The sequence below is a fragment of the Schistosoma mansoni genome, chromosome 4 (assembly GCF_000237925.1).
Source record: "Schistosoma mansoni strain Puerto Rico chromosome 4, complete genome".
In the NCBI taxonomy this organism is placed as follows: domain Eukaryota; kingdom Metazoa; phylum Platyhelminthes; class Trematoda; order Strigeidida; family Schistosomatidae; genus Schistosoma; species Schistosoma mansoni.
Window position 1 is genome coordinate 19,378,800 of NC_031498.1, and position 26,175 is coordinate 19,404,974.

General features: G+C 35.6%; 1 protein-coding gene across 1 annotated transcript; it reads left to right on the top strand.

Moving 5' to 3' along the window:
• The first annotated feature begins 1,415 nt into the window (after positions 1 to 1,415).
• Positions 1,416 to 26,175, top strand: Smp_169610 (putative zinc finger protein). The gene is made up of 9 exons (XM_018797100.1): positions 1,416 to 1,626; positions 1,665 to 1,691; positions 1,722 to 1,816; positions 3,159 to 3,358; positions 5,466 to 5,498; positions 8,181 to 8,301; positions 10,181 to 10,313; positions 13,114 to 13,243; positions 25,484 to 26,175. The coding sequence occupies exons 1-9, from the start codon at positions 1,500 to 1,502 to the stop codon at positions 25,620 to 25,622; spliced, it is 1,005 nt and encodes a 334-aa protein (XP_018652175.1). The 5' UTR covers positions 1,416 to 1,499; the 3' UTR covers positions 25,623 to 26,175.

The following is a 26,175-nucleotide window of genomic DNA, read 5'->3' on the forward strand; positions in this document are numbered from 1 at the left end:
GCCTTGGCACGGCATGTACGATGGAACGCTGCAGGTCGGTAAGAAATAAGTATATAATTACAATTCAGGAAGCTCAGCGAAAATATGAAAAGCAATTGGTCCAACCTGTAGTCGAGAGATCTAAGTGACTGTTATCGCACACAAATTACAGGACAAAGAAACAGCATTGGCTTTCCGACCTAATTACGGGAGTGGATCTTAAAAGATGGAGGATGATCAGGAGAAAGCAGGGGCTATGGGAAACTTTTTCACTCAGGAGTCTCTTCTAGACGAAAACCTAGACCCAAATACAAAGTCTATAAGACGTCTGCTCACTGTGAACATTGTTTGACACGATGTATTTAAGGCTGTTATCACGTTTGATACAGAAAAATCAGCAGAACTGGATGGACTGCACTATAAAGTTTTGAGACTAATTGCACAATATATTGATGTCTCATTGACAGTGAAATTAAATATGTCACTTGACCGAGGCGAGTTGCCTACGTACTGGAAGGATGCAATTGTCACTCCAATACATAAAACAGGATCAAGACAACTTCCATCAAGCTACAGTACTGTCATCCTCACAAGTTTCATGGTTAAAATACTGGAAAAGATAGTCAAAAAGACCAAAATGACATTTTACGAAAGACAACTCGTTAAAAAGCGGACAACACGTTAGTTATGTCTATAACTAACCAGTCAAATCGTCGTATGGAACTCTATTGGCTTCAAGATGGACATTTACCAAGTTAGATACTACTTTATTCACTACAGTATACACAACCCTAATGAGATTAGAACTTGGAAACTAAGTTAAGGCTGCAAGCCCCTGTTTGAAAGGTGACTCAGATATCCTGGAAAACATACAGTGGGCAGCCATCCGTGCAATTTATGAACTCTGGGATTTACCATACAAAGAGCGGCTTGAAAAGGTCAACGTCCTCACTCTGTCATACCGCGAATTAAGAGGTAATCTGATTCTGGTTAACAGAGTACTAATAAGTGATTTTGAACCTAATATATCTCCTCTTTTTCTTTCTACCAGAGTGGGACGACTCAGAGGACATAGCAGGCGAATAGGAGAATCGAGAACGAAAAAAATACCCGTGACATACAGATTTTACACCGAGTAACTAATTCTTGGAATGTGAACTCGAAGCAATGGTGTCCGTACCTTCAACTTACTAATTCAAGAAAAGACTAGTTACTCATTGAAGCTTACTAGAAAAGGATTAACGTAGGCCCTAGGCCTTCTGTTCTTACGATACAAATCTAGATCTTCAAATGAGGCATAAGAGGAATTGTGCCTCTCGGTAACTAGGATTTCTCTCCTACTACTCAGTAACAGACTTCAAGCGACGGAAAGGTTTCTGACTTTTCTAAAAGAAAATTTTGAGATTTGATACTGATTTTATGAACTCAATAGGTCACTTGTTTTCGAGTGCTATTTGAAATATATGACCTTGAGTGCCAATGCAAGGGATTGGGTTTTCTAGTTATCTATCGGTCTAGAGATGGCATGTTGTAACAATAAAGGCGCTATTAACAAATGCCAAAAGATTTTCGGATGGGTCCCTGTGGTGTTTATACTTTTAGTTGCTGGGTGGTCGTATTATGCGTATGTGTATTCACTTTGTATAGGTAACTCGCCTAAGCTATATTTCACTACTTTAATTTAGTACAGGTTACTTCCGTGGTAGAAAAAGGTAATTTAATACGCTGAGTTCTACTTTTAGTGTTTTTTCTGATATTTTTTCACTTGTTCCTGATATTGTTTTGCTGGTCATACTTAAAGGCTATCCTAGTGCCTCCTATTCAGCCTCCGAAACAGGTCAGTGTCTATCACACCCCTTTTGTGCCTTTCCAACCAAGGTTTGATTTAATGTACTTTATATCTGTAAACTGCCGATTTATGCGTTGGTAATTCGGTAGGGCTACATGTGTTCCCATCATTGTAGACGCACAAATTATATTGTTTGCCGGATTAGGATTGCTTTGGTAGATTTTACTAATTTATTAGTCATTTTTAACACCCTAACTCTATGTCTTATTTTGACTGTAAATCTTGCTTTAATAGTGTCAGTCAGCTGATTAGACTGAATGCATTTCGTATTAAGGTTTTCAGTAAATATTTTACTTATATTTGGTAATCAAAAACTGAGAAAAAGGACTTTAATTTTGGAATCTGAATTTCTGCCAGTTATCTGAGTGTGTTAATAAGTTTTCACCCTGACTCTTTGTTACGAAACACGGTTGTAGTTTAATTGCCCAGATTTTATTTATTTATTTAAACATAAATATTGGTACAACGGGCACCAGATATACATGCACCACACAAAACAATGAAAATGAAAAGAGAAAAGAGGTAAGATGATCACTTTATGAAGAAAGTAAGAGGAGGTTACAGCAGGATCGCCTCTGGCTTCTATTCTGGGCCATTTCTGATAACGTCTGTAGCCACTGTATTGCACCATCTCTTGGACCCCAGCCAGGGAGTCATGAAGGACTAAAAGAAGCCAGTCATTTGCGGCTTTCTTCCATGCCAATTGCCCAGTGAAGTCAGCAGTATTTTTAAAGTCCTTTACAAATATCTCATGCATTAAAGCAATTTCTCCAAGTTTAACTTTCCCACGATCATTGCTAAAACCTTAGTCAAATAGTCTATATCTGCCAACACGGCTCATCCAGTTGTTAGGGATTTTATGGATTGGGATTGTTTTGGCTTGACCATTTTCTCTCAACCCACTCATACTCCATCAATACTGCAAGACTCGACACCTAGTTGGGTAGGACGTATTAAAACTCACGACATATTCTCTTAACGTCAAATACCTATAGTACTGGACTACGACTCGTCAGTTTGGTTGCTTAGTGACAGTTTTCTCTCATTTCTATCCAATTGCTTATATTTTTAGTTATGAAATACGAAAGTTGCTTGATAATAGTAATGTGTAGTGTTTGTTTAAGGAATTCATAGGTAGTGGACAGCTCGACTGGGAATTTGATTCGTGAGTGTCATCTTATATTTCTAGATAAAGCTTACACACATTAACCTTAACAGAATTTCATTAGATAAGTTTCTTTGGTGTCGTCCTGTCTGTTCTTTTATGTGGTGGTTAGAAACTCCGTTTTTCGTTAAATTTCTGTCCACTTGTTTTGTTTGCTTACTATAGTTCCACCTAACAAGTAGTGAATGGGAGTCATTGAATGCTGCTGTCGGGAAGGAATCTGAACAAAATGCAATATTAGAAGCCATAGTAACAGAACGAAACCTACCAGTTTATCTTTCCGGTTCCGATGGGAAGATTCGTGTGTGCAACGTATGTGCCCTAATAAAACCCGATCGTTCACATCACTGTTCTACCTGTGGAGTGTGAGTTTAGTATTTGATAACGTCTATTTTCTATAGGTTATGAGACATCTATCGTATGTGCGCTATGCTGAACTCATGTCAACACAACACCGTCGGTTTAGTTCCTTTTATAGTTAGTCACCTACAACGTAGGACCAGGCACATACATGCATCGGCACAAGTTGCCACACCTCATTAGCATAATCAGATGAACACCAAATTCATAGAAGCAGTTACTTCAATGTTAGTAATATATAAAAGAAAGATTAAGTATAAGGATATAGTACAGAATAAAAAATTGGTTCGTAGAAAGAAAGGTATGAAACAGTTTTAATCTCACGGTTTAGGGGAAAACAAAGAGCGCATGCACCTACGCCATTGTGATCGATTCTGAGCCATGTCACCCACGGTCTCCAACCATTGACTATGATAGTCGCACGGACTCCAACCAACTAGTCTGCATCTACTAACATGGCTCGGACAAGAAGTTAGTGACTTCAAGCACTGATGCCACATTTTGGTTTGGTCGCCCCTAATTTTCTTCTAGCCATCTCCATAACTAGTCAGCATTGCACACAGTAGCAGTCGGTGGTTGGGCATGCGTAATACGTGACCCAACCATCTCAGTCGATGAAGATTTACAACATCATCAACTGATTTACCATCATTCCCTGAAACCCTATGTCTAACCTTACTATTACTTACCCGGTGACCACAGCAGATATGAGCAATATTTCTAAGACATCTGTGGTCAAATACTAGTAACTTACGAGTGTCCTTTATGTGCTCGACTACTTCACTCCTTATCCTTAGTTCATATGTTGACGCAGGCCAGTCCTGAAGCAACAATTTACATTTGCAAGGGAAGAAGAGCATCCAAAACATCTTTGCATTGTTACTCAGTGCTACCAAAAGACTCAGCATTTTATCAGCATCTTCACCAAACAAGACTATGTCATCTGCGTATCTAAGTCGATAAGTGGACATCCTGGTAGGAGATCAATTCCTGAAAATTCAGTCGACGAGTGTCATTTCCATCAATAGGTTCACAATGAAATTAAACAAATATGGAGAAAGTGGATAACCTTGTCGGACAGAACCTGAGATTGCAAGATCAGATGAAAGTTCTCCATAAGCTCTCACTCGACTGGTAATGACCGAGTAAAGAGCCTTCACAAGGTTTATGTACTTCTGAGGTACACCTTCCAATGACAGACACTGCCACAGAACCTCTCGGTCTACAGAGTCAAATGCTACTTTTAAGTCAAGAAAAACTATCTTTGTTGGACGCCAATAAGCATGCCTGTGTTCTAAAACCTGACGAATAGTGAATATGTGGTCGATACAGCCACGACCAAGTCTGAGACCAGTTTGATTTTCTCATGTTTGCATTTCACGAGTCTTAGTTAGGCGCCCGATAGTTACTGAGGCTAGTATTTTAGACGCTATACTAGTCAAACTAATCCCTCTATGGTTATCATAGGATGATGTCGATATATTGGGACAGTCAGCGATTGCGACCCGTCAGATGTGATTACATTCAGTTCCCAGATTTTAGCTAAAATATTAGTTGACCTCATCACTAAAACCGGACCACCATCCTTAAAGACCTCTGGAGCCAATCCATCTGGACCAGTTGGTCTATAAAATAACTTTTTGGACTTCAATTTATACATTATTATTGTTAAATTTTTGTACTTGGAAGATGGATATGTTTATCACAGTTTGAAAACCCATTTCACACAACTAGGTCGGCAGGGTTCACACATAAGGCAGGATACACAAACTTGTGTTCGATATTTGAGTTATATTAAAAGTAAAAGGACGTATTTGCAATTAGGTTATTTTCGCATTTCTGGGAGTTATCATGAAAGGGTCATAACAAAATAATATGATTAATAAAAAATGCTAGACATCTTAAAATGAATTGACCGAATTCAGTTATACCTGATATTTTAGGTAATTTCAAACATTTGTGTGGAATAGCATCCTTGATCATCTATGCTGAGTAAACAAAAGCCTGAATAAGTTAGGTTACGTTTTGAAACTATCCTTTTACTATTCAAAAGTAAATCCAGATTTCTGTCAGTGATTTTTTATTTTGTGTCCTCCGTTTTTCCTATTTTAGATGCTTATTAAAAATGGATCATCATTGTCCATGGTAAGTAACTTCTGTAGTAATAATTTTCGTGTCTTCAAAGTGTTTTCAATGGTTATCCTAGATATTACGTTTCAAGGCAATGTAAATTTTTAAGTTATCATAGATTGTAGGCAAATTTTACTTGGCACTTTTTAATCAAGTGTATACTTACATGAAAATTCGTCAACATTTGAACTAACAAATTGACAGAAATCGGGTAATAAGTACATACAAGACATTAGATGTAAAAACTATGTTTGAAATAATCTCAGTGATTATATCGAAGTTAGTTTTAACGTTTCGCCCGGCAAACAGGTCCGGGCTCCTTCGGAAAAATGTTTGAAATCTAAATATCAAAAATTTATCTTTACAACAAGTCTATGTGAACACTCGTCCAATCTTGTTCAAGTTTTAATTTTGTGAAAAGTAAGCATATTAGACATTCAGAATGTGACATATATATGCATGATATATACTACTGTTATCAAAATTCAGGGACCGGAAGGGGCCACTGGCTACGGCTAAAGATAAATGAAGCATCATTTTGTTTATTGTACAATTAAAAGTATATATGAGTAAAGTTTATGTTGATTGATTATTATCAACCAACTATCAGAGATAGGTTTTAATGCTAAATTTAAAGTAATTGGAGAGGAATCTAAACAAAATAGTATAGATGGGACCGTGTTTTGATTTGTTGGTCAGCAGTTGCCATTGTGTAACATTGACATGTGTTTATGATTATCCGATAGTGTTATTTTAACACTGAATGCCTCAGTCTTAATTTTCAACCATGATATATATATTCAAGGATTATGATTCACTATATTGTCAAAACTACCGAGTTTTTACATTTTATTTTTTATTGACACGCAAGAAAGCTAAGAATAAATCTTACCCGAACTTTCATTTATTTTCGGTTTATTGACTCAGTGTTTAGTGTCAGGTGGTTATGAAATACTACGCGCACTGAGGATGTGAAATTAGTATTTTTGCTTGACAGTTATCTCTTTGAAGAACTGCTGAGATCTGTTAGCGTTGTCGAATGAACAGTTTTGCTTAGCCAAATATAAGGCTAAGTGAGCAAATCATCAGACAAAGTAATTAACTTCCGTCATTGAGAATAGTAGCTAATTCGCTCACATATCCCCATCTATCACAAGGGATATTCATGTCAGTGATTAGGTTCAATGAGGTCTTATGAAGTTAATGAAAATATAGCGTTTATAGTTTTTCTGGATATATGTCAACTGTAGAATGTACAATGGGGTCTTCGAGACTAGGTAAATCGGTGATAAATCTGTGGTTTATACTTGTTGATGCAGTTATATCGGCTTTTGTGCTCCGCAGACTTCAATAGTTTGTTTTCACTAACTCTTCATATCCGTACTGTATAATATTTTATATCGAAGTGAAAAGACATGAATCACATTTCCTATATTATATTTAAAGTTTTGTATACAAAAACCTGTGGATTGGCTTATTAAATAAATGCGTATGTATTCTTCAGTCTTAAAAAAATATTTTTTGTTTACTGTGGTGCTAGTCCTAGAATTCATGTGTTTAGTAGTTGTACCAATTTTTTACAGATCGGTGATGATTGAGATAATTATATGCTAAATACGTATGTATGATAATGAAGGCTGATTTACTTATTTATTAATACGTATTTTGGAGTAGCTCGATGAATCCATATTGTATTTCACTTGGATTTCTTGAATTCTTGACATTCACATCGCCTAGAAACGGTTGCCAGTAGTTATCTGTATATCATATTGTCAGCCGATTGATTGTAGCCAGTAGAATATAAGCGATTACTTATCAACTGAAAATTGACAATTAAAGTTCCTTAATATTTAAGCATGCCTGACTATACTTGTTAGGATTAAATGATGAGACTACTGGGAGATTATAATTAATGAAGTTATCTTCTAAAAAGTTGGTTTTCTGATTATTTTCCCGAGCAGATTTGTTTTCAATAACTCGTGGTAGTATAATAATATGCCTTTCTTTTATGCATTGCCTTTTGTCAACACAATTTCACTAGTTATCTTAGTGCAGTTACAAAATCAATAAATACCATTGTAAATGGTCTTATAGTATTATTCTTACTATTGAAGCTCAATGAACATCCGAAATTTTGCGTTACGTAAGGGTTGACGATAGTTAGTATTACTTGGAAAAAATTATGTTAAGTGACAAATAAGTTGAGCATTTAATGCCTCGCACCACAATTGTGACATTTAATTCACTTACCGAATAACTGGTAGTGTAAATTGGAGTTTTTTGATTGTCTATCCGTGTTTATTAAGAGCTGTAACGAAGATCTTATTCGTTATTTCATCCTCTGTTTAGAGTGTATTAAGTTTACAGAATAGGATTTTCCTTATGATAAAAAAATCATGATCGTTTAATATACTGAAAGATACAGTAACCTGTTGCCTAAACAGTAAGAATTTTATTAATTTTCCCTGGTTATACCGTTTTGATAGGAATGGCTCAGAATAAAAGTCGATAGAGATCATGATGGACACGCTTTATCTACTAAGGTCTAGGCCGTCAGGTAGTATCACCAGCTCTAACAAAAAGAAATGTCTTAAACCAAATGCCAATGGTTTACATGGTTATTACCCAGTTATTGTTCTTTCTCTTCATATGTATGTTTCTTTATTTTATGTCTTTTCTGTTTACTTCTTACTCCAGGACGAATAATTGTATTGGATTTCATAATCACAAATACTTTATTGTCTTTCTATCATGGGGTGTCGTATACTGTTTTTTTATTATTTGTACGTCAGCGTCGTATTTTGCAGAGTTTTGGAGAGTAAGTTATTGAAATTAGCTTCATTTTCACTGTGTATGATTTGCTTTTAGGTGATTTATATCATTTTTGTCCTTTCATCATTTAGATAGTGTAATAAGATTATCAGATGTGTGTGATATATTAACGCAATGCATTTTGAATAATGTAATCACACATATACTTGTTAAGAACATTCGTGTATGAAAAATTAGAAGATCAGCTAGAAACACGGAAGGTAAGAGGAAACAAGGATAAAAAGGAAAATAAAACAAAGTGAAACTCGCTACTCTGGATAACAAAACGATATTACCAGAGCAGGTTTATGGTGGCAGCAAGCTGCTTTTAAACACATAAAGAGGGTTTAAATATTCGTATTCTCAAATCGAATTCATGTTCGATAGTTTCATACAATGTTTTTACCTTGAACTTGGGTTTCGTTTTGGAATACTAATTTAGATTTACATTTCTAGAGCCTAATGAGAATTTATTAAAAATCATACTCTTCATTCATATTTAAATATAAATATCGTATGTATATATTTACCGGTTATCTTACTGATACATGGTTTTACAAAACTGTCTTAGAAATAATTTTTATTACGATCTGAATTTGTTTTAAATAAAAGCAGTTATAAAAACTTTTAAAGAAAAAAAAAAATAGATAAACGATGTACATTTAATAGAAAAAAATCTATTTGATGTAACAGGCAGTTGGTGATTCGTGTAAGATAATACAGAGATAGAAAATGAGAAAGAGGGAGAAGTCACAGATCATTGTTAGAATTAGTGCTCGTTTATGAAGTATCAGACGGAATATTTTAAAGTCATGGAAATAGAAAGGTGTATGTGCAAATGCATGTGGATCAACATTTATTTTGTTTCATCCTTTTTTTCTATAGTTCATTAATTTCATACTCATTTTGAAAAAAACATCGACTTTATATTCTATTTTTATTGGTTAGTTTTCTTTGCCTTTTTTTGAAACAAATGGAATCAGGTACTGGTAGCCGCGTGGACATAAGGTTTTAACTAACCATAATTTTTTTAAATTATCACCACTCATACCCGTGTAACTCTGACATTACCCGAGATCATCTTGTCATGGAATAAAAAAGAGATGGAAACTAAATGTTAGTATTTTACCGACTTTGAATTAAGTGAGACATTTTCTCGAGAAAATGGCTTCCATCGTTCGTCATTGCTTCTTTATTCCTCTCCTCATATCAGAAGACGATTTGAGTTGGCAATTATCTCCATTATTTTGATAGTAATTTTGGTCTTCATAAATGCGGCGACAGATTCTTTGTATAGACTTATTAAACATCTTTGGTGTTCATGTAAATAAAGAGTTGGAAATTATTTCTGTTTTTTAAATGAACTACATTTTATATAGTGGTTAAGCTATTTAACTTCCAACTATTGAGGTAGTTGGTTTAAACTCTGTACCACCTACTTCAGCTTCAGCAACCAAGTAGCATTAGTAGATCCTCATTATAAACAGTATAACTGAAAGCCGGTTAAATAATTCATCAAAATGCCTCATAACTGGTAGCAGTGATGACTATGTACTTATTCTTTATCTTACTCTAAATTTTGAATTCTTTTTGTCATTATAACTGTTATTACATAACTTTTTTTTCAACATTACATTTCATTCTTTCCTTCCAAACTATAATTTATATATTTAGTTCATACAAATTAGATTCCTTTACTTTGCATCTTGCTAATTCCTTCTTACTTTGATATTTTACAGTGTAGCAACTTAAACAGATGTTCGTCTGTACCAAGTCTCCGATTGAGAGACTTGTATGTCGTAGCTATCTGTTCATATAATTACTTCCGTAAATTTTAATTAGTAGTAAGTTAATTTGTTGATGTTTTGATTATTTTTTGTTTTCAGTATCCAAATAATATCTCAGTTGATCGATTTCAAGTGTTATTCCTTTTTATTGTGGCTGCTATGTTTGGTCTTTGTCAACTCGGCTTAGCTTCATATCATATGTATTTAGTTGGAATAAATCTATCAACCTTAGGTAAGTAGTTAATTTGTGCAAACTATACAATGCAATTAAGTGTTATATTTTTATTTGTTCAAAATAAAATCCTTTAAGATTTTGTTTCTCATTCAAGACAATGAAAATATTCCATTCACTTAAGAAACTTCGGATAATTTAACAAAGAAAAAGGTACTCACTGAAAACTTAATCAAGTTGTTCAATTAGGTTATTGATTAAACTAGAATCTGTGTGCTAAAATTCGCATCACTAGTGAGTAATTTAGCTTTAATTCAAAAACATGTGATTTGGCTCATTTAATGTAACTCAATTACGGAGTATACATTTGTTTACTTATTTTTAAGCCATACTGTATATGTGAAGGTTATAATGCTATTAACCAACTATCCGAACTAAATTAGTTGAGGCCGGATTCGAACTTTTGCTCTTGATTGGTTAATAATCGGGTGCTTTAACCTATAAGCTACAGTTATACTCCCTGAGTATATTGTGATTGATTTATTTTGAAATCATGTCAGATTTCCTCATTCATATACTTCCAATCTTCTAACCACGTCCAGTATTTGAATATATTATGTAGAATTGTCTTTACAATAAACATCCCAGTGTGGAAACTTATTCATATATTTATGATTTATTGAAAAACAGTAGACTGTTCGATTTCTTAATTAAAATATACCATAATTTCGCTCAGTTTTCTTTATTTTTTGTTCTTCATTTGATAGCTGTCTTTTTTCTGCTCAAGTAGATTATTATGTTGATATTAGTGCATGTTAAGTTTATTCCTTTTATAAGTGATTATCTCAAATTTATTCCAAGTCCCATCGTTGACGCACTGTAATCATTACATGGTGTCATGCAACTAAAATGGGATGTCGAGCATTGGGTACACCCTACCATGAAGAATGGATCATATATATCATAGACAAATCTACTTGTTTTTTGTTAGAAAAAGGTTTTCAGAGAAATAACGGATTATCGTTTCAATAACACATTCTTCTTTCCTTTCCAAACTTCTAAATTTTTGTGTTAGATTACCTTAGAAAATTATTTTATTATTCTAAAACTATCACTTTAAGCAATCATGAAAAAAACCTACTCTTAAAATTTTAATCTTTAATTTCTTTCATCTTGCACACAACTAATTCGTTATTGATTGATAATTTGCTTTTACGACTAGCTATGTTAATCCATCTTTCATATATGAATATAACTATTATTGTATATTAGAGTAAAATGTGGTGAGAATTTAATTAATAACAAGATTGTTCTTTTACATGAGTTGTTTTCATCTACAATATAGGAGGTTTTGATCTTTTAAATCCATTTTAGTTGTATTGTGTTAAACTTATGAGGAATACTTCACGATATATATATCGTCAGTCAGAAATTAGGGGAGTAGCTCAAAGAAGCGCAGTGTTTATTCTGCAGGATTGTTTTACGCCTGCTTCGGTTTGGGCACCCGGGCAGTATCACAGCCCACACACACAAATAGTGTGGCGCATATGTACCTGGTGCCCTTTTGTACCAATATATATGTGTTTAAATAAATAAACGCCTGAAAATGAGCTCTTCTCAAGTATTGTATTGATAAATTAGATTATCGTCACATTAAATGTATTGTTAGTAAGACTGTTTTTGTGGTATACGGTTACTGTTGCCTTTTGTGCTATTGTTTGAAGTGAAACGTGATTCTATAATTAGATAATCCTGAACGGATCACTTGTTTTCTTGTTTATCCAATTAAACATTGTATGACAGTTATGGTAATAGGTTCGCAAAAAGAATGCGAATCTGTAAATCGTATTTCTAATTGTGAAGAAACAAAATACAAATTTACATGGAATTGGTTAATAATCAAAACTAATGCTTAACATCTACTATCTTTATTTGTGTTTACTTCTTTTCCATTTAAACCAAATATGTGTAAACATAATGTGGTAACCGATAGAAAATGTATAAGACATCAATAAGCTTTTTTTTGACACTAGAAAGAAAAGTAATCGAACGACCTTGATAAACATAAATCAAACTAATGTGTGTTAAGTATAGATCATTAGCTCATTGAGCAGTTTAATGATTTCCTCTAAATGAACATAGATATACAGCTGTTAGTTTACATGTAATACTCAATCAAGTTTTTGTTCGGCGAGGTCTAAGATGATGCCAAGAAAAAAAGACATAAGGATTACGTTGTTTGTTTCTTTTCATTAAGATAATTTTAAAACATTGATTTTAACTAAGGTGATTCACAAAGTTGTGACCAGAAATGACTTTATATACAATAAGAAAATATTTTTGAAGAAAAGTAAACTATTAACATTCATACTTTGTGTTTAATTTCAAGGATAAAGATACAAGCTTGTTTGAATACTCTATGTTAATTGACTTTTTTTATTTGATTGTTTGTTTAAGTAATCAGCTCAATGAACATTTTAACGTTTATAAGGCAAAACGAACAAACATCATAAGATATTTATACAAGTTCAGTTTACAGATTAACTGATGTGAATATAAAGCGTAGTGATAATTATTTTTGATTAGTGAACTAATTACCCTTTATGAAACATTTTATTGATTTATTCAAATCAATGTGTATGTGGAAGATGAAATGAATTGCGTATTCATTCCACAAAGTGTGTTGTTCTTGCCTTTTAAGTTTCTATTTAATATCTCTGAATGTCTTAGTAGCATGTTTTTTGTTTATCTGTGAATATTCGGTTGAAGTAGATGGTTCTTAAACTGTATGTTTTTTGCTGTTATTCAATATAGTTGGTCATTGATTCTGTAACACTACATTTTTCTTACTATCCAATAGAAACTTTCCACTATCCAAGATTACGTGGCGGTCAACCTGATAAAACTTTATTCAATTTGGGGATAAGAGAAAATTTCCGTGAAACTTTCGGATCTCCTTTTCAGTTAGCTATACTACCAGTATTCACTACGTGAGTTGATATTCTTCTTGTTGGATTATTCAAAGTTCTTTACCATAGTCTTAGTATGTTTATCGGGAATACTGTTGTCTCAGTTATTTGATCTGAAACTGAATTTTTGTTAGGAATGAAAAAAGATTGAAACTTGTTATTCGTTATGCATTATTTTTCATGGGTTATGTTCAGTTCAAAAACTATATCAACTATTCGTTCTCAATATTATTTTATATATTTAAACTATTTGTCTACAATTAAGGAAAGTAATTAAATTTGAAGTACTGGATTTTAACGCAGTGATCTCGATGTTAAGCACTTGCCGTGAGACCTGAAGGTCTTAGGTTCGGTCTTAAGTGGTGCTGTGGATGCTCACTCCTTATGAGCCCCACACTAGGACGAAACAGCTTTCGAATGCTTCCTGGTCTCTAATGGCCGTTTAAACAGCGTGATGTTATTCATTACCCAGTGATCAGTCAACTGTAAATACATCTCCGTCCATAAATGGATCCCAAAGTTACCATTCACTATTGTTATCGGGATATAACAGTTAGTCACGGTCCGACTAGCTTAGTGTAATGTCTCTGACTGTGAAGCTGGGTGACACGGGATCGAGTACGCTAGGGAGCAAAATTACAAGTTCACACTACTGATGAATGCCAACCAGGATAAAACGTAGGTCTGATGTTTTATGTCGATTACTTCCTGTATGTTGAATTCTATCGATCTGCAGTAAAAAAACTACATAAAAGTGGTCACTACTCACTGAGTGATCAACCAATTGTAAAGACTTCATTAAAAGTTAAACAAATCTTTGAAACAATTCATTTTCATTTGATTCTTAAGTCGATATGCTAGTAAACATTGAATATCAAGTTTGGTTTAATCATACAATACTATTTGACTGTAGTTCGCTGTTATAGTTATCAAGTGTTTACAAGTACTATTTATGTTTGTTATCAGAAAGTCTCGCATCCAGCTCGTCAGTATATCTTTATTGTGTTGTAGAGGATTAATTCCTCTATATCTGACTCCAATAGATAAATAATATCCCGCTAACTGAATATTTACTGCAGGCTAAATCTCCTAGTAGAATTACGGGTTTACTCGAGATTATTCAAAAGCCTGAACACCAGTTATAGAGATAGTTTATTGTTGAAGCTCGGTAAAATCCGCAAGCGTACAGATAGCAAGCACACCGGGAAAACGAGTGTGTGTGTGTGTGAGTGTTGAAAATCCATGTATATTTATGAGTGTTAATGGTTGTGGATAAATTATTGATTGTCCTTGTTTGTAACCAATGAGAGAACAGATTAAGATTGATGTGCAGCATGCGCTCAATCAGACTCACACATAAATTTTTCATAGTTGAAAGCGTGAGTCAATTGAAGCTAGACCACCATGGAAAACCTGGAAACACTGGACGGCCGTTTCGTCCTATTATGGGACTCCTCAGCAGTGCGCATCTACACATAAATTTACAAAGTGGATTAATGTTGGGATTACAGAGAGCACACAAAAAATACAGTAGTTGAATGGGCTTGCTACAGTGTAACGTTTGTTTAATTTATGTATTCATTTTATGAACACATTCTTTCACAGTTAATTCGGTTGGTCATTTCTCAAATAGTCAGATGGTTATTACAACATACTGAAATTCGGAAATGTAGCGGCTTAGTTAATTAATTAAATTATTTGTACAACTGAAGTAGTTACCTTCAGTTGCTGGTTCATTAGCATAACTGATCCCTATATCTTAGTCAAATAGATTTTAAAAGATGAAATCACTAACAAATGGTTGGGCATTTGAATATATATTAGGAAATTAAACTTATAAATGATTAGAATGAAATATCCAACCTAAAAACTATAATTAGTTTATTTATTTATTTATTTATTTATTTATTTACATATTGGTACATAAGGGCACCAGATATATATGCGCCACACAAAATAATGAAAATAGGAAGAGAAAGGATGAAAAGATAAGGAGGACTGAACTGTACAACCGGAAGACTCTTTCAGCTAAGAAAGTTAGAACCACTCTTTATGAAGAAAGTAAAAGAAGGTTACAGCAGGATCGCCACTGGCTTCTATTCTGAGCCATATCTGATAACGTCCCTAGCCACTGTGTTGCACCATCTCTCGGACCCCAGCCAGGGAGTCGTGAAGGTCCAACAGAAGCTAGCCCTTTGCAACTTTCTTTCATACCACGATACCATGTCATACACTGACCACCTCTCCGCTTTTTCCAACCAGTCCCAGAGTCGGCAAATAATGCACGACGTGGAATTCTCTTGGACGACATTCGTAAAACATGTCCAAGCCACCAAAGTCGGTGTTTCAAGATGGTGACACCAATTGAATTATCGTCTCTGCGCCCGAACACACGATGCCGAACCTCTGCATTACTAACATGGTGTTGCCACTGAATGTCAGTAATCCTTCGGAGACAACGATGATCGAACACGGAGAGTCGTCTAACATCCTCAACTCGGAGAGGCCAGGTTTCACAAGCATAGAGCAGAACTGCTCTCACCGACGCGTTGTAGATCCGACCTTTTACAGCCAGACTAACATCACGAAGGCGCCAAAGATGGCCCAGATTGGTATAAGCCGCTCTGGCTTTCATTATACCTGCATCAATCTCATCACTCACGCCACCACCAGCACTTGTGTAGCTACCTAGATACACGAACTTCTCAACTACTTCAATCTGCTCACCATCTAGGGTGAGTACAGGATGAGAATCCTGCCAGTCTTGTAGGAGTACGTTGCATTTGGAGGGTGCAAAGCACATGCCGTACCTGCGGACACTGATTGCCAACTGATTAAGTGCGGATTACATGCCTTGGGCATTATCGCACAGTAAGACAATATCATCCGCATGTTCGAGGTCGAGAAGTCGTTCTCCAGGCAGCAGATCCACACCGCCATTACTTACATTCATCAGAGCTGTTTCCAGGATGTCGTCGATGGCAAAGTTGAAGAGGAATGGTGAGATTGGGCAACCCTGCCTAACCCCATTGCTTGAATGGAACAAGGGAGAAAGGTGGTTGTATGCCCTCACTCTGCCTGAGGTGTTCGTATACAGGGCCTTTAAGATGTTAATGAACTTCTCAGGCACACCCTTCTTCAATAGACAATCCCAGAGAACAGTCCTGTCCAACGAATCGAAGGCGGCCCTGATATCAAGAAACACTACGATTGTTGGCCTGCGATAAGTATGACGGTGTTCTAACATTTGGCGGAGGGTGAAGATGTGATCAATGCATCCTCGACCAGAACAAAAACCAGCCTGCTCCTCGCGAGTCAATCGTTCTCGGGTTTTAAACAACCTACGAAGAATGACAGAAGCCAATAATTTGGACGCAATCGGAAGTAGACTTATCCCCCGATAGTTGTTACAGGAACAAAGTGAACTCTTTTTAAAGATAGGGACGACTATCGACTCATTCCATGATGTTGGAACACTTTCTTGCTCCCAAACCCTTGTAAACAACATAGTCAATTCCTTAGTCAGAAAGTCACCACCATCTTTAAAAAGAGCTGGAGGTAAGTCAACTGGGCCCAGTGATTTGTAGCGCTTCAGGATTTGGAGTTCTTTGCGGACTTCCGCCTCGTTTGGCGGATCAGTCGTCACCGGCCATGGGGGGCAGGACAAACTGGTTGATGTTGCCGGAGCAGCAGGCCAGTTGAACTGCCCTTCGAAAAATTCCGCCCATCGTCCAAGACGTCGACAGATGTTAGTGATTGGCATCCCGTCATCCTCGTAGATTGTTTCATTCACACCGGACTTCTTGCTGCCAGTGGCTCGGATGAGTTGGAAGAGCTTCCGGCAGTTACCAGATGCAGCTGCTGCTTCCATCTCATTAGCACGCTCCGACCACCAGGCTTCTCGGTCCTTACGCAAGCTTTGCCCAATTTCACTACGTAACAGCCTTCGTTTGTGGTCAAACTCACGGTCACCCGGAGTAGACCGACGGGCTTCCATCAGTTGTTAGGCGCCAGAAGAAAACCAGTGCTTGTAAGCGGGACGTTTCGCGAAGCCGCAAGCGGTTTTACTCGCCATTTTCATGGCGTCGTGAAGATGCAACCAATGCTCATCTATACTTTTCGGTGGGATGGTAGCTAGCCTAGAAGCTAGCTCCGCTCGATACTTGCTTGCAACAGAAGTTGCAGCCAGTTTACTAACGTCGACCCGTTGGTGGTGATCAATCCTTCGGCCACTGAAAAGTAAGGTGAGATTGGCGCAGACCAGGGCATGATCAGACTCCAGATAGGAACTCCAAAAGGAGCGGCAGTCTTGTACACAACCACGCCAGCGGTAGCTGATCGCGATGTGATCAATCTGAGTCCAGGCTTGGGATGCAGAGGGAGGACGCCAGGTGGCACACCGGCGATGACTGTGCCGGAAGTTAGTGCTGGCCAGAAACAGGTTGTGGTCTATGCACAGTTGCAGCAAACAATCCCCGTTATCTGTCCTGCGACCAACAAGTCCCCATCGGCCACCTAAACGACTCTCTTCTGTGCCTAGACGCCCAACCTGTGCATTCAAGTCTCCGGCTAATACTACAATATCTGTCGAACGCGCTTTCTGGAGAAGAACAGTTAACTGGTGGTAGAACTCGTCCTTGATTGCATCCGGGCTGCAATCTGTCGGGGCATAGGCGGAGATGACGAAAAGACACCGTTTCTCACGCCGATTTCTCACTTTGATGGAACTTTCTAATCTAACAGCACATAACCGACTGTTAATGGGAATCCAATCGATTAGTGCTGCCTCAGCTCTAGCGCTTAGTGCAACACCAACGCCAGCAAGACCGGACGAAGATGCCACAGAGTCCCCGGATAAGCGCACGTGAAACAAGCTTTTCGAGGTGACAGATGGAGAGCGAATTTGTAGTACTTCACTAGAGTCTTGAATACGGGTCTCGGATAGACAACAGACATCGACATTAAGACTTTCTAAAGATATAGCCAGCCCCATCTGTTGTCCGATCTGCATTAGTGTGCGAACGTTGAAGGAAGCCAGCTTGAACGGTGTACGTGGTTTCAGAAAGACTGCTTCAGTATTCATAATCGGTGGAAGCATTCACTTTCAACCAGACAGTGACTGGAGATCGTTTAGATAGGACAGAGTTTCCACCGTGGGCGAGCTACTGCATAAGTTGGAAAGGAAGGATACACAATTTGGGAATAAAGGGAGTGAAAAAGCGACGTAGTAAATAATAGTAATAATAGTAATAATAATAATAGTAATAATAATAATGATAATGTAATTCGTCTTTCTTCTATTAGGAGCGAGAGCAGTGTAGACAGTGGAGTGCGTCATTTCATTTCATTTGTGTGTGGGCTGTGGTACTGCCCGGGTGCCCAAACCGAAGCAGGTGGTTCTCTTAGGGGGCCACACCCCGAGCCTTTGACCTAAGGTCTGACCCACAAGGCAGTGGAGCATCGTGGGGAGATGCAGTCCCATGGTAGCCGGTGACCAACGATTGGTTCGTACGCCATTTGTTCCTTCAGGATCCTGGAGCCCATGTACACCATTGGTTTGGAATCAGGGTTTTCCAACTCCCCTAGGTGAACCCTCCGTGTCCACCAACCCGGTTAAAGCGCCGGACATTCGCTTTTCGTCCTCTCAATTTCGTAAACAACACCTGTGGCACGAGAAGGCAGTGAGTAGGACTTGTGTGGCAGTGGCTGTATACGCGTGGCCATGTGAGAGCATTTGGAGAGGGAGAGCGGACTCTCCCCACTCTCGGCCGTACCAGGGCATTTGGGGGCCTGCCAGTTAGTAAATGAAAAATCAGTGATGATAAAAAATGAAGTGAAACAAAATGGATTACCATTTCTTTAGAGTTTTATATGCAGTTTACTTATTTTTTTGTAGTTATGGAGTGTAGATTGAAGGTTTTCTGTCGGTAGACTCTTCTATAAGGATATGAATACTAAGTCTCATTGAGATGTTTTATATAGTTAAGATCAGGAGTCAGTTGAAGCTAGACCACCATCGAAAACCTGGAAGCACTGGACGGTCGTTTCGTCCTATTATGGAACTCCTCAGCAGTGCGCATCCACGATCCCGCTCTCGCGAGATTCGGACCCAGGACCTACCAATCTCGAGCGAGAGCCCTTAACCGATAGACCACTGAGCCGGCATCCAGCGGTGTTAATGTCTAACCTCAACCAATCCACGAAATTGCGCGGCCAACTTCCATTGTACTGAGGTAGATACCTGTCTCTACCTGACATGGATTTGCTCCACTGGCCACGACTTCTCACTAGAACTCCAGGAATTACCTCATGGAGCCAGTCACTAGTGAGCATATGATCATTATCACAAGGGGGGTTTGTGGAGCTTCAACTGACTCCTGATCTTAACTATATAAAATTACTAAAATCTCCACAAAACCCCCTTGTGCTAATTGAGATGTATCAGTTAGCATTACTCATAGATGGAAACGACCTTAATTACTATGTATTGACGAATTGTACGTTTTATTGTCACTACTATCATAACATTTATTCTGTATCAGTCAGCCTAATATAAGCAATGTGAAATCTGGCAGATTTTGTCTTAGCACTGACCGTAAATTGATATATATATATATATATATATATATATATATCACCAGAAACTTTTCGCTTTCCAATACACTTGCCAAAAGCAGTCAATGGCTTCACCAACTAGTATCACATCTTAACTTGGGCACCACCAGTATTCTTTTAAACTGCTTCCTTGTTAACCATCATTATACATCGCAGTAGATGGTTGATCAACTTCTGTTAGTCAGTTAATCATACTTAGTGTGGAACCTGGCACATATGATTATCTTTTCAACTTGTCACATCTCATTAGCACAGCTAGATCAAATCCCGAAGTAGTACAAATAGGGAGTGCGTGTTATTGTAATATTTGTATTGCATGGCTCAGAATCGGTCACAGTGGTGCAGGTGTATACACTCTTTGTTTTCCCCTCAACCGTGAGGTTAAAATAGCTTAATATCTATCTTTCTTCCTGTACTATATCCTTATATTCAATTTTTCTTTTATATATTACCACCATTAAATTAACTACTATGAATTCGGTGTTCATCTTGTTTTGCTAATGAGGTATGGCAACTTGGACCTATACATATATGTGCCTCGTCCTACGTTGTAGCTGACTGACTGAACATATGTATAGTTAGATATTTGCCTTATTTTCAATATTTTCTCTTCAATACACTGAATACTGATGATAGTTATAAAGAATTATTTCCATACATATACACAAGTGATCTATTCTTTGATGCGTAATTCTACGTAATAGTTCTTTCATCTTTTCTATGTATTTAGTGTTTTTTTCTAGCAAATGACTTGTTTATTTATTCATGTACTACTTATTATAGAATTAAGATAAATATAATGAAATGCAATCGCTTAATATGTTGTGCTCAGTTGTTACATTTGAATACTTGGCAAATTTGGTAAAGAATCCGTTAACCGACTGTAAATAAAACATTATATACGTTTTCTTTTAAATAACAAGGTGATATTATGATTTTCAGTTGTATTGAGTATTCCTTGCTGAGAATTGTATTACAATTCGATATTTACTAGTAACTATACATTTTTATTCATTATTTAATTTAAACTAATTGTACACAATTTATTGTAAAGGTAATATTTATGATGAAATTGATGAATTGACAATTCGAAACGATCAAGTTTTAATTCATTGTTATATATATGTATGGTACATTTTTAGAAAATTCATGTAAATTATTAAATACTTTTAAGTAATAAGTGATTAGTGGAACACTTTTGAAAGCGAAATATTTTCATTCATTCAGTAGTGATGTAGTGAACGAAGACTTGTTAGGGTCAACCAATTTATTTCTTCATGTGAAATTACACAATATCATGGTTAAATATGAAAACCATACATCAAATACATTATTTGCATATCTTCCTTCAGTTGTCGTTTACATGCTTCATGATTGTTCCAGTTCTGTTGCCATCCCAATTGTTCTCTGTTCCCCTTCCTGTTCTTCTCAATTCAAGCTTCTATTGGCAGGCATTCCATCTCCGATCGATGCTACATAATATTTATATCTGTTAACATAAGTAGCGTACACCACATTGGTAGTAGTTGTTGTTGAACAATTGTATCATAATTAACTTATAATTATTTTAAAACAACAGTGAGACTGATGCGTAGAAAGTAAATAATCTAACCTTGTTTGTAGCAAATTTAACATAAAGTTATGATTTATTTGCTTCGATATAGAATAATCAAGCTGTTTTAAATAAAAGAGTGATTGGCATGTATTCAGTTGTAACCAGTTGGACATTAAATATGGATATGTTGACAATAAATGAATGTTTTCAAACTTATCACATCTTGATGACAATAATTTAAGCTTTAAATTTGTTGGAACTATTTGTTTCGGGTTTATTCACTTACTTTTAATTCGGCGCTTTTTAATAGATTTGAACCAATAAAAAGAAACAGCTATCCTAAATCAACCATGTAATTATTAGTCATTGAAGTTTGATACCTACTATGGTCAACTTTTTGCGGTTTGTTGTATTATTAATATACACACCCAGAAAATTAACTCATTCTTGATTGACATTATATTTGATATTGACATTAAGATTTCTTTTAGTATAACTACACGTGAAAGTTGAGAACTAGTGAACATATACAAGGTTAATCCATAAGTCAAATATGAGTTTAAAAACGTTTAATCTAACGAGTTTATTGTTGTATTTTCACATTGATGATAGGATACAGTTGGTTAACAGCTGACAAACTAGATGTATAACAAAAGATACCTTCGAATGTTCCGTAAAATAAAGAGTTTATTAAACAATTCATCAATTAGAGTTTTGAATTTTCATTAGTCAAACATTTATTCATATCATTATTAGAAGAGGTTTTTGTGGAGATTTAGTATTTTCATAGTTGAAAGCGTGAGTCAATTGAAGCTAGACCACCAGGGAAAACCTGGAAGCACTGGACGGCCATTTCGTCCTATTGTGGGACTCCTCAGCAGTGCGCATCCTGGATTCGAATCTCGCGAGGCGTGGTCGTGGATGCGCTTCAATTTATTCATATCAGCAAATTTCCGTAAAATTATCTCATTCATGCTTACAAGCACATGCGTTTCGTGGAATTGAAGAATCCGGACTACAATGGTAATTTAGTTTTTTTATGAAAAGCAAAATTCCACTTGGTTTAGACAATAGTTTGTACTGTTGTTTGTAGGCATCACTGAACTAACATCATTTATCAACGTAACAATCGATTAATTAAGTAATTATGTAATCCGGTACATTAGAACAAAACAGACTTTTTTCGGCCCCTATTGGTAACTTTTGCACAATCTCTTAGGGAATCCAATTTTTATATTGAGTCCTCTCCATGTTGAATGTCAAAGGTCATATAACCTAATTCGAGAATGCCTGTTACTCAGATTTACTAATATTTGTAAATAGGTTTCTATTTTTTTTTACCTCAACTTGTGGTTCGCTTGATTTTTTAAGTTTCACCTAGAGAGTAATCATTTCTACACAGTAATCAAGTGTTAATAGATAGTGATCACGTAATAAAAAAGGTCAATAAAAGTAATAAGTAGGTCAAGTTAGTCACTAATTCATCGATAAAAAATTGGTAGAATTTGATCGTTATTCATATTTTATGATTTATAAATCTTTCACGCGCTATATAGTTTTTAAGACTTTTAATTAAAACAAGTAGATTAATACCAACTCTGTTGTTAAACAGTATAAGTGCTTTCCATTAACAATACGAAAGATTACAATGTCCTTGAAAAAAGGATGAAAGTTAGCATTTCAGGAGAGTAAAATGTTAATGATAAACAATCAGATAATCTACAGTGTTGACAACGTCAAGTTAATTTACGCGTCGACAAAATAAGTGGTTATTTACTTGTGGAGAAATTATGATAACTCACTACTATCTTAAGTTTTTGGCGGTGATGTTATCGAAAAGGTCAATAAATGTTCCACGACTAAACTAACACCCAGCTTAAAGAACTCAATTTTAAGAAAAGTGAATAGTTTGTAAAAGTATTAGAATACAGTTTTCAGTAAACTGTGAAGTATATACTGGATATAATTTAATTTTCGATCTGTTAGGTAGGTGATGAATGATAATCACTTTTATTTCGTTGATGAAAATTTGTGTTTCATCCGTATTTAGAAGTCCATTAGAAAATGAATACTTGGTTATTGTACATTGTAGTAGATTTCAAATTGCAACCAGAATTAACGTAAATAAGCAATTTGATGCACATTATAAACCACTTATTGAGGGATTGATAATAGATAAGAACTTAGTTATAATTGTGTAGGTAAATTCATTTGATTTGAAAACTTATCACTGTCATGCTCTTAAATTTCCATTGAGTTTATCCGAAAGGTTCTTATATTCGTTGAGTTTATTGTATCCTTTGTTTTCGATTATTTTTCCATTCATTTAGTTGTTGTTGAATATTAGAATGTAATTTTCACTAAAGGTTTCATTCCAACCCTTAAATTGGACTATAGTTGTAATTTTATCCTATTTGGTTGGGTTGCCTTACATTTAACCTTTCCATAACAAGCAGTTGCCAATATCTCCTGTCCAAATCCCATATTTTGTCATTTGTATATCACTGTAAAAGATTAGTGTATCTTAATTGTATTGTTAATTAAATTTTTTTATTCTATTCTTATGTGTGTGTACCTGTCTAAATAAGCTCATTCTCTAGGAGTTTTATGGTGTGTAATAATTCACTTGAAATAAATGAACTCAGTTTTATCCACTTGGTTGGTAAACGAATATATCGATGGTCATGCAGTGTAACCATGGCTACAGTATCTAATTCAATTATATTATAATATTTAACATCTATAATTGATCAATTTCTCGTTGACCAATCAGCTGAGCATAGCTAACTTTTGTTAATACACATCTTAGGCAGATCAATTATCTTGTAGTTAGTTTCTAACCGCTAAAATGGTTTTACTGTTATGTAACGTATAATATAGGCTTAACTACGTAAGTGACAATGTTAGGGATAATACTTGTATCTTTTTGTTGACAAATATACTTAAAGTTTCTTACATTACTGACTCACTAGTTTTGTTTTCAAACTCATCTTTTTCGATAGTTGTATTACACGCTTTTTTGTACTCATTCTTTTGTTCGACTTCAGTATAATGCCATGTATTTATGTGTATTCTTACCAAAGGCTTTTGGACGAAAACCATTGAGAATAAAACCTTTACTCTTTGAGACAGTCACATAAGTAAAGTTACTCATTTACTATGTATAATTTTATGTAACTCGACTTTGAGCCACATTGTTCATATGTGAGCTAACGGTACTGCCGTACTTCTCAAACTAGAGTAGATAACTCTGGCTTCGAACCTACCAGATAGTATACTTTTACATAATGAACCTAGTCACATTTCTTCCAACTGTGGATTTGTTTAATCTGTTATACTTTGTATTTATGAGAGATTGACATTACTTTCAAGCTGTACGACTTTTGCTAAGCTAATGTGAAATAACAGTGTTTGTAACAACACTTAAGTTGTTCTCCATCCAATTGGATTGTAAAAAGAATGGAAAGTTGACCTTTTTCAAGAGAGTTTTTACTGTGTTCGTTTATGTTTATACAAATCGTTTGTATAATAAATAATTTGCAAACTATATTAGATCGAAATAGCATTTAAAAATGAAGCAGTTGCAGTGCCCAAGGGACAACTGCTTGAGGTCGGTCACACACGAACTTTTTGTGTTAGCTCCGTTCTTTAAAGGACCTTACCACCGGAGACGGAATTCCGTGGGATAAGGCGAGGTGTTCATTTTTAGGGTCGACCTTTTCTAACCCCACTCCTCCTTGTGGGAATGCAGCATCGCTGTCATGCTGGTTGTCTGAAGGAAACACCTTACTGCTGTCACACCTCTGTACAGTCAGCAGTACGACTTCGCCTTCGGACCTTGGGTTTGCTGCTTTTATTCTTACCGCTCTTCAACCGACCTGTCTGGCATGGTAGGACCTTGAGGAACGATTGTTCCAGCCAGTATAGCTCGTTTGGTTCATCACGATAGGCAAGCCCGACCACCACGTCAAGGTAGCAGCAACGGTCGGGACGCCGGCGCGATGAAATATATATATATATATATATATATATATATATATAGTATTGATTAATTTTCATTTAAAAACATGTCCTCTTCTTTCACCCTTTAGTCCTGGAGATGGTGTAAATTGGCGTTATCGAGTGGATCAGGATTTACAAAATAATAATTTAGAAGTTGGTCATACAAATTCATCTGTACTGTTGACATCAAAAATAACAAATAATAATAGTAGTAATCGGGACGAGTAAATAAACAAAGTAATTTTAATATAATACTGCTGAAGAAAAAAATTGTGTAACTTTGTTATACTTAGTTGTTTTTTTTGTGTCTTTATTTTTCTCTTCACCTATAAACTCTCATTGTGAAGATCTTCTCTTTAATTACCCAATTAGATTGTAATAGTAACTAAGGTCTTTTTCATTATTTTAGCTTCTTGAAAATAATTATTCTGTTTCTTCTTTAAATCTTACCCTTTATTCTATTCATTATCATTCTACATCAAAATCATGATTAATGTTATCTAACCAATCAATTTCTTTTATTATTCATTGCACATATTTTTTGTATCTTCCTTGTTTTGAATTCATTTCTTCAATAATCTGGCTGATATTACATCTGATACAGATGGATTATTGTTGGCTTCAGCTTCATTATTCTTTTTGTATACATTTATATTTTTTATGAGAATAAACATTTATTTAAGATCCTATGTGCCTAAATTATTATAAACTATTTTGGCTCATATAAATCAACCCTAATATTTCATGAGAAGTTATTAAATATATATAATCTTATATCTCT